Source organism: Olea europaea, chromosome 12 (genome assembly GCF_002742605.1).
Source record: "Olea europaea var. sylvestris chromosome 12, O_europaea_v1, whole genome shotgun sequence".
NCBI classification, from domain to species: Eukaryota; Viridiplantae; Streptophyta; class Magnoliopsida; order Lamiales; family Oleaceae; genus Olea; species Olea europaea.
In genome coordinates, this window is record NC_036248.1 from 14,648,842 (window position 1) to 14,658,832 (window position 9,991).

The window sequence follows — 9,991 nt, forward strand, 5'->3', positions numbered from 1 at the left end:
TAACTTCATTCGCAATATAGCAGAACACAGCCACAAAATTCAGGAGGCGCAACCAGACAAAAACAAAAGGTATATGAATACAAGCAAAAAATTTGATGAGAAACAAGTCGATGAACTCCCACATTCCCAACTGCATTTGGTGAGAAACAAGAGCAGCTTCATATTCAAACACACGTACTGAAGTTTTTTTAGAATGATGCTTTAAAAAATATATAAACATCTGAAATAGGTCAGTCCTTTTACATGTACATTTTTATTGTCCCCTCGCCTTGCACGAGGGGCAAAACCAGAGACACGTTCTGGTTAATTTTATGGAGCTTGTAAAAACAATGAGTGGTAAGATATCATCCAACTACAAACTCGTATGACCTACTAAGAGTTCATTACATGCATAGAGTTACATAAATACATAAATTATTCCATCAAATCATGTTTGTTTCCTTGTATAATTCATTAACCAACATATCCTTTCGGCGGGTCTTCAACTTATACTAAGCAGCCAAAAGTTTAAAGAAGGAATACAATTGAGATATTCAAAGAAAATTGTGACTTAATTAGAATTTTATTTACTCTTTACAACAATGAGGAAAAGTGAAATAAAGCTTGAACCACAACTGCAGCCCATAACTGAATGAGATACTTGTGCACGATGATAGATGAAAAATGCCATCTCACATCAATAAACTGCATCAAAACAACCAACAAAAAAAACAAAGGAAGTATCCAATTTTATACCTCTACTGAATGCCAGAACTTCATGACAGCTTTTGCCAAGGAATGAGCAACTTGCTTTACCTTCATGCATAAACTTTCTTCTTGTTTCTTTAACTGAGAAGTAAAAGCAACTCGATGACATATTTGAGCAGCAACAGTTTGCTTCCAAAGACGCTCCTATGTGGAAAGAAATGATTTTAAAACATGAAGGCTATAGAAACTGCATCTTAAAGACAAACCTGGAATTGAATTTGATTATAGGAAAAGAGAATTTATAGCTACTTCTGTTCTAAAAAAAAATCTGGTACTTTGAATTTCTCCTGCAAAAGCTACCAGAAAAAAGGAAGGGGAGAAGGAATCAAGACAAAAACAAGAGACTTGGATTTCTTGATAAAACCAAACCTGTGCAAAATCATTTGCTAACCATGCCATTTCCTCAAGCACATAAGCCCATTGAGATTTCCGACACTTCTCTAATGGAATAGTAGCAGTGGATAACTCCAAAATCCTCTTCCGCTTTGCCTGTTCAATATATCAAGTCATCTTTGGGGCTTCGCATTACAGTCAATGACAATTTTCTTCAAGCTCAACATAATCGGGACATAAATAAGAGACAGATAAAAAGAAATAACCTCTATGACCTGTGCCTCTTCCAAGATTGAGTTCTCAGCAGCTTTGCTTGTCAACTTCAGATCAGGACCAGAAGAAGTTTGCCCCTCCGGGGTAACAGTAAAAACCCTAGCCAACACTGCACCCTCAGAAAGTTCTGAATTTGAGGACTCAAGAGAAACCATACGCTTAACATTGCACAAACTGTCACACATAGAGACATTAGGTTGCCTCTCGGATTCTGGTCCAGAGGGAACGCCTGCTTCCATTCCATGAATGATAACTTGGTCTTTTGCCTCATTTTGCAAAGCAGATGCACATCCATTTAATTCTTCATCGGCTTTTAGCGCAAGACCATTCTCTTGATGGCTTTGACTGCATTCCTCATTAACAGAAGTACACAGGTCATCAGCATTGGTTTCTTTATTTTGTTTAACCAATTCATCACCTTCTATAGATGGCGACCCATCAGGCACAATGGTTTGATATCTGTTATTGCCATTTGAGTCATTATCTTCAGCATTGGTATGCATTTCACTATCATTATTTCCATCTATAATTTGGCTAGGATGGATGCAAGATGACTCAGAATGCAAACCCTTTGTGCCACATGCTGAACTTTTATATTGATTATCATTTTTTGCGCCATTCACTGGACAGTTATTAGATTGTTTCTCAACTTCCACAGCAGCCAAAGTTGGTTGGTATTCAATACCTGTTGAAATAGCCTCTTCCCTTGCCTCAAATGTGACAAGTCCATCAATAGCCATTTCATTAGGAGCTTCGTCAGCAACAGATAATGACTGTTGACCAAGCTGACCATCTAGAAGAAACTTGGAACTATTAACATTTGGTGAACCACTTTTAATCAGGTCCTCACTTGATTCTACAGCCCTTGCACCATCCAACACCATACCCTGCTGACCTTCTGAGACAGAAGTCTTATGGATAAGTGCACCACCTTTAGGACTTGTAGGCTTTGAATTGCATTTCAATGATATATCTAGGTCCTCTTGATTTTCAGCACAAGAGATTGTCACTTTTACATCCCTGGGACCATGGCGCAAAGGTAAAGAGCCATGACCTCCATGAGCTAGAAATACATCATTTGAACCTGACCTAGCTCCATTACGACTTGGTTTGGAGCTGTACCGCCTCTTATAGGCTTTTCTCGGGACACCAAAAGTAGCTGAATCCCCAAGTTCATTCGGATTCTGACTGCCATCTAATCGGAGTGAGTGCCCTGATGGAGCAATGCTAGTCCTATGAGGATGTAAGGAGTTCCGATCACCTTCAGAAAACTCATTTTCACCATAAAATAACATGAGATTATCAGCACTAATAGGTTCACAGGACAGAGGTGCCCCAGGTCTACCACTACTTTCCACAGAGTCTCCATGAGGTGATGCAGTAATTGCAAAACTACCTTTTGCTTCACTTCAATATTAAATTTATTATCAGATGAGCATAAACTCTTATATCTGGAACCATAGATGCTACAAAACCTCAGAGAAAATACCTGGTAACAAACTGATCAGGATTGTGATCTGTTAATGAAGTTGACTGGACACTAACTGAAGCAGCATTCCCAATCTTAAAATCCAAGGGATTTCCACCCTGCAATTAAGAAGCAATTAAGCACTCAGAGATATCCAATAAAGATTCAGAAAAAATAATTAAGATACTGCTACACACTTTTTCAAGAAATTCCAATTCTCTCCTCCTTTCCTCTCGAACATCATACTCCTGCCTGTTACCACAAATAATTTATCATTTGCCATGAGAAGAATGGAAAATTGTCAACAAGCAAAAGTTTGTAGTGGGCATACAAAAAGAGGAAATAAAGATGGAGGCATTACCTAAGCTCAGCTTGAACCTTCTCAATTACTACGCATCGCCGAGAAGTTTTGTTACCAACACCAACTCTGCTTTCAACAACTCCTCCCATAGAATCAACCTCGGCATTGACTAAGAGAGCAGATGCAGAACTAAATCCATGCATTCCTACTTTGCTAACAGCAGATGATCCACTCCATTAATTCAGGACTTAAAGCAAACTTCTAAGAAGCAAAGAAAAGGAAGACTCAGTTATCAGAAAATGCCAAAAAGACATTTAGTTGAACATTACAACTATGAGCACTGGACAAAGTGGTGAAAAGATTACTTTAGAAGATTGAAGATATTTCACTTAAGCAGATCAACAAATCGAGATTTACATCTCAAATTTGCACAAACTTGGCACAAATTCCTCATGGAACCTTAATGGACTAATATTGAGAGAGATATGTGGGTAAAACAAGAGGATTCAGAAAAATATTAGCCCTCGAGATGCAAATTATCCTTTCCAAATGTTTACTTTTGTGTTGCAGCAACAGAATCAAGTTCAAGTCTCTGCCTGGTGTAATTTCTTTAGCTTTTGGTTTGGAAAATTGTCAACAGATAGAAACTTTGCATGTGAACAATGAAAGTGGAATATATTTAAATTAAGAAGAGAATGGGATAAGAACTATGAAGTAGTAAGACCAGCAACTTTCAAGAAGCCGCTATATGCAGTAGTACACTTGTCAAGTGCCCACTGTAGACATTAAATATCAAATTGATCAATTCTATCATTTGCAAGTTGCCAGTAATGAGCCTGAACTTCATACACGTCATGACAGCTGTAGTTCACATCCATCTTAGAGCAATAAATGAAGATAAACTTGAAACAATAGTAATACATAACAATACCTTATTCCTACTAATTAGAAATAGGCTACATGCCTTTTCTTGTTATCAATGGATCTACCAAAAGATCTAATCATATCAAATATTTTGCCAGCAAACCGGACCACGTTAATTTTGGTTTACAACTCTCTCCTAACCTATTTTCGGCAATAGTTTCACACTTTAAGAAAAGAACTTCTTTAGATTTACAGAAGGAATGTCTCAACCACCTAAATCATCATTCACTTAATTTATCCTCAATTTTTGTCACCTTCACCAGCCAGCAGATATTGTCATTTCCTACTCTATCAATTCAGTATGGATACACATCCTTATTCGTGTGAGGGTCTTATGGACAACTTGTAGTGACTCAAAACATAGTCTCAAAAGGCATTGATACCATAAAATTTGGAATGAACACCAATATTTTCATCAAGCAAAAGAAACACTTCCAATTTAGACTTATCTGATAAGTTTATACTACAAGACACTGAATGAGGACATAACATGCATTCATCATATATGGAGAACTACTATAAAATTAGGTTGATATTAGGTCCTAACAATCATCATTGTTGACCATTAACACTATCAAAAAAATGATTACAAACTAAAAATTGTAAAACCAAATTCATCTGAACAACACAGTTTGTTCAAAGTAAAATTCTATTACAATGTGTAGTGTGAAACCAAACTAAACATATGCAATTGCACTATCCATTAGGCGATACCCACAAAATTGGCCCTTATATGTTCCTAGTGGGACTATTAACAAGGTAACTATATATGTGCACATGTACGCACTCGCTACACGTACAAACTCAGAGGAGGAGAGAAATATTCGTGTAAGTATAGCATCAATACTAGCAACCAGCAGGTGTAAGAAGAGAGATTGTGAATTCTTTATTGGCTATTTGACACATGAAAAATATGTACTAAATGTAGAAATAAATATAAAAAGAACAATATAGGCAAGTTGTGGAATGCGTATGCACGGATCAACTGGCTTCGACTAAAATGATCAGGTAACCCTCGGACACCTATCATGGATCAACAGACTTCAACCAAAATGATCCAAAATTCGGTCAAAAATGGGAATTTGTCTAGGCAGAAAAACTGTGAGATACCAAAAATAGAATTCAAAACTTCAGCTCTTGTGCAGTTGCATTAGTACAATCTTTTGTGACTACTTTATAGCTTTCAAACTCCCATGACAGAACAACTAAAAGTTCAAAAAAGAAAGCAACTAGACTTGAAAAACGTAAAATTCAACTAAATTAACATACAGGATTACAGGGCATTCCCAAAATAATCAAATGCTAACCATCGCAGAAGCTAACATGGGTTCACAGTAATTCAAACAAAATGCGCGAACAAATCACATGACCAGCATTGCAGGATCCATATCTCCAAAATTCAAATAAAATGCCTTGGATTAATTATAGGGCTTGTGTGAAATTGAGCAGAGCTCCATATTCTAGGGCTTCAAAGCTGGGAATGAGAAAATAACACTTGAATTGTGATCAGAAAGTCGAGAAATACAAGCTATGGATAAGAGTGTGCGGTTCTACATATTTTCCCTCAATTCTAGGGTTTTAACGTACCTCAAATCAAGCACGAATGTTTTGCCCTAGAAATTGTACACTCATCCAAGCATTCACCCTTTTCTCCAATTAGTACAATAGAGGGAGATAAATAGATGTATAGGTTTTAAACTATAATTATATATGCATGTGTTTGTGCGTGTCTGTGTGTTTCAGAGAGAGAGTTTTATACAAATGTTCAGGTGCGTTCGTCTTCGTGCTCGTTGGTTTCCCAACTTTCTCTCTCTAAAATGGATTTACAAATTTTCTCTCTCTCTAAAAACATTGTAAAAACTATTCGTGCCTTCTCTCGAAAGTGGGCCGGCCATGCAAAGGATTACGAATTTGGGCGTATTTTTTTTAGGGCAATTTACATAAACATCTCTAAAATTGCGGACATGTCGAAAATTAGATTTTAAATGATTTTTTAGAGAATAGGTGGTTAATAAATAGCAAAAAATTTACGTATAAAATTGCTATATTAGACGAATGTATTATCGAAAATGAGTTATGAAAAAAATGAATTTTAAAAAATTAAGGCTCAAACAAGGACATAAAATTCACAATGTAATTTGAGAAAATTACCTTATAGTCGGGTGTTTAACTTGACTTTTCAAAAATGAAAATTAAGTTAATTATTTCAAAAGTCAGGTATCACACAAAATCACATACACGACATCGTCCCACTCTACTCACTCTTCACTAACCCTCTCGACGAAACCCTAAATCAAAACTTGGTGGCGTCCCGGCTTTGACGCAGAGTAGAGGAAATATATAGTACTTCGAGGCCGAGTGTGGAGATGTGAATTCATGGGCCTTCAAGGTTTACCAAAAATCAATAGTGAGATTTAAAGGGAAGGATGATTTTCATGTGGGTCTGGTAAATGAGGTAGTGTGGGATGGAGAATCGGCAAGCAGCACATTCACATAGCTTGGCATCTCGATAACTATGTTGAAAAAGAATTGTCTCAAATTTGTGTGGTGGTGGATGATTTGAGGTGGCACGATGGACCGAGGAGATTTAGGTTGCTCATGAGATTTCAATCAACCAATGAAATTTTCACCACGGACAATGTTCGAATAGATAGGAAGGAGACACCGAAGGCCCATGTTTTTTCAAAGCCAATCATTTGAGGCTGAAGAAAGAAGATGTGAAAGTAGAGATGGAAGAAGGTAAGGTTTTGCAAATTAGCTGCGAGAGGGCANAGTGTGGGATGGAGAATCGGCAAGCAGCACATTCACATAGCTTGGCATCTCGATAACTATGTTGAAAAAGAATTGTCTCAAATCTGTGTGGTGGTGGATGATTTGAGGTGGCACGACGGACCGAGGAGATTTAGGTTGCTCATGAGATTTCAATCAACCAATGAAATTTTCACCACGGACAATGTTCGAATAGATAGGAAGGAGACACCGAAGGCCCATGTTTTTTCAAATCCAATCATTTGAGGCTGAAGAAAGAAGATGTGAAAGTAGAGATGGAAGAAGGTAAGGTTTTGCAAATTAGCTGCGAGAGGGCACCAGAAAAGGGAAAATAAGAATGATAAATGGCATCAGATTGAGAGGGCAAGAGGCAAATTTCTCAGCAGGTTCTATTTGTCGAAAATGCAAAAGCTAATGAAGTGAAGACAGCAATGAAGAATGGTTTCTACTGTAATTGTTCCAAAATTGAAGGTGAAGAAACCTGAAGCCAATACCATTTTCAACTATTGGAAGTTTCGATTGTTGTTAAGCTTTTATTTATTTAAAGATGTTTTTGTATGTGGAACTCGGTGTCATTCCTTTTCTAGCATGTTTGTACTTCGTATAATGTGTAATATGTCTTTTGGGTTGTAATGAATAAAGGTGGAGTGGGTGGGATGAGGTTGGGTGGGCGTGAATAAGGTTTGTAACTAATTATTTGGATATTTGTAATCAATAAACAAGATGTGACCTAATAAAATGTAGGGAAAATTGCAGCGGAGGCTCTAAACCTTTCAAACATTAGCAGACTTTCCCTCAACCTTTAATTTGTTGCAATCGTCACCCCATACCTTTCGAAACGTTACAGCGGAGGCACCATTTGACAGTTTTTATCCAAATGTCTGTTAGTTGACCATGAAATTTGACTTTCATCATACTTTTAATTTTTTGAAAGAGTAAAATTGTAACTTTTCATTTACTACATTAAAATAAGTTAAAAATTAAATTTAAAAAATAAAAATAAACACTGTGCATCATCTTCCCAGCCTTCCTCTCTCTCTCTCTCTATATATAGAAATCGGCACTATGCAATGGCTTCCCAAAGGTTGTTAGCCTCAATTCTCCATTCCTTCACCTCCCGCAACCGTATCTTGAGTTCCATATTCTCTGTCCCCAAGCCTCGGCTATGCGCCTCACCAACCGGTCACTTCTTCAGTATTGCTCAGTATGCCACAACTGCAGCTGCCCAATCAGATCCATTGCTCAAGACCTTCTTTTTGAGTCCTTTGTTCGCAGACGTGGATGGGGCTGGCAGGGCGACCACTGTTCTGCTGGTGATGCGACGGATCCAGTAGCAGCGGACCACGATGGTAAGGCCAAGAACGCAGATGACTGCAAAGAGTAGAGCCGCAAGTATTATTATGTAATCTAAGTTGTGAGATTTGATTGGTGGAGGTGAATCCTTGGACAACAGTGCTTGCGGCGGCGGGGACGGCGACATGTTTACTCTTTTCTGCAAGCCCATGGGTCTCTGATTTTTATTTCCAACGATTTCACTTTTTGCTGGTATATTGGAATGATTTTACCAGAAAATATTTGGTCGGCGGTTGGTGGCAATGGCAGGGGAAGATGATGCAGAGTGTTTATTTTTATTTTTTATGTTTTAAAATTTAATTTTTAACTTATTTTAATGTAGTTAATGAAAAGTTACAATTTTACCCTTCCAAAAAAATTAAAAATATGATGAAAGTCAAATTTCATGGTCAACTAACAGACATTTGGATGAAAACCGTCCAAAGGGGCCTCCGCTGCAACGTTTCGAAAGGTTTGAGGTGATGATTGTAACAAATTAAAGGTTTGGAGAAAGTCTGCTAATATTTGAAACGTTTGGGACATCTGCTGCAATTTTCCCTAAAATGTATAATGTACGATCAAATTTGAAATTGTGATCAGAAAATTTTGTCTTGTGACCATGATTTTGTGTAATTTATGACTGATATGTGACAATGATAATAAGTTCATGTGTGATTATGATCGTAACTTGAGTAATTAAATTTTAGATCATAAAGTGGTCGTAAAATATGACCAAACTTTTATCGAAGGTTACGGAATGTGACCAAGCTGATTTTTTGTAAGTCAAATAAAAGTCACGAATCCACTTATGATCAATAAAATTTTTTATCGAAGGTTACAAAATGAGCCATTAAGTCGATTCGTGATTGGAAAATAAATTGTAACCTATACATTTTGTGATTTATGATCGAGAAATAATTTATGAACCAATTAATTTGATAATCTGTGACTTATACATTTTGTGATTTTTGATTCAGAGTTAAGTCGTGACCAATTATTAGCTAATTTTGACCAATTATTGAATATTTGTAAGTTGTAACTAATAAAATGAGTAACTTATAACCAATAAATAATACGCGACTTAAATATGTGTGATTGTCACTAAATTTGTAATTGTGACCTTTGTTAAGTTGTAATCAATTAATTTAATAATTTGATCAAATAATATGTGACCTAAAAATGTGAGATTTTGTGATAGAATTTGTAATTGTGACTTCCAATTTGTAATTTCATTATCGATAAATAAGTTGTGATGAATTAATTTGATAATTTATGATCGAGAAATTACTTGTGACAATTAATTTGATAATTTTTAATCTATACAGTTTATGATTTGTGATTGAAACATAAGTTGTGACAAATTATTAGGTAATTTTGACCAATTATTGGGTAATCGTTATGAATAAAACAAATATTTTGTGACCAATAAATAAAATATCCTACATATATAAAGAGCGAAACTTTGGCTAGACATGTGTAACAATTTTCTATCGCCTTCCTTTTTTTCCCCTTTCATTCTTTCATTACTTCATGCAACCATCAGCTCAAACACCTCCGCATCCCACTCTACAATCTCATACCTCCAAAATCTGATTAAATCCTGACCCAGAAGCTTATTTGTACGCACGATCATATCTCAATCCAATTTTGTCCAAAATTGCAACACCGGCGACCAAACTCCATCATCACAAATTGTTTATACGGGCGAAGACAAGCAGCTCCACGGTCATGTATCATCAGCAAACATTTTAAATCAGAATCTCTGTAATTTTTATATAATTATATGTTTATTGTAATTTAAAATAACCATTTGTTTTTTTTTTTTTTTTTTAATTTTGCTTTTT

General features: G+C 36.3%; 1 protein-coding gene across 7 annotated transcripts; it reads right to left on the bottom strand.

Moving 5' to 3' along the window:
* Positions 1-14: 14 nt before the first annotated feature.
* Positions 15-5,929, bottom strand: LOC111405802 (chromatin modification-related protein EAF1 A-like). Of its 7 annotated transcripts, XM_023034852.1 has the most exons (8): positions 5,634-5,925; positions 5,354-5,520; positions 3,183-3,383; positions 3,019-3,073; positions 2,843-2,940; positions 1,347-2,760; positions 1,117-1,236; positions 19-891 (listed from the first exon to the last, which is right to left on the bottom strand). In XM_023034852.1, exons 3-8 carry the CDS (start codon positions 3,323-3,325, stop codon positions 730-732), a joined length of 1,992 nt encoding a protein of 663 aa, XP_022890620.1. In that variant the 5' UTR covers positions 3,326-3,383; positions 5,354-5,520; positions 5,634-5,925; the 3' UTR covers positions 19-729. The 7 variants fall into 7 exon arrangements, with proteins under 7 accessions (XP_022890624.1, XP_022890620.1, XP_022890623.1 ...); XM_023034856.1 differs by lacking the exon at positions 5,354-5,520 and having other exon boundaries at positions 15-891; positions 1,356-2,760; positions 5,634-5,929; XM_023034855.1 differs by lacking the exon at positions 5,354-5,520 and having other exon boundaries at positions 3,183-3,380; positions 5,806-5,927.
* Positions 5,930-9,991: the final 4,062 nt, after the last annotated feature.

What these genes read in the sequence shown, in the direction of transcription:
- LOC111405802 (XM_023034855.1), bottom strand. Translation starts at nt 3,325, where the DNA reads ATGCATGGATTTAGTTCTGCATCTGCTCTCTTAGTCAATGCCGAGGTT. An exon ending in AATTGGAATTTCTTGAAAAA is followed by an intron (nt 2,941 to 3,018) that starts GTGTGTAGCAGT and finishes TCTTAATTGCAG; the next exon opens with GGTGGAAATCCCTTGGATTT. An exon ending in CCTGATCAGTTTGTTACCAG is followed by an intron (nt 2,761 to 2,842) that starts GTATTTTCTCTG and finishes TTAATATTGAAG; the next exon opens with TGAAGCAAAAGGTAGTTTTG.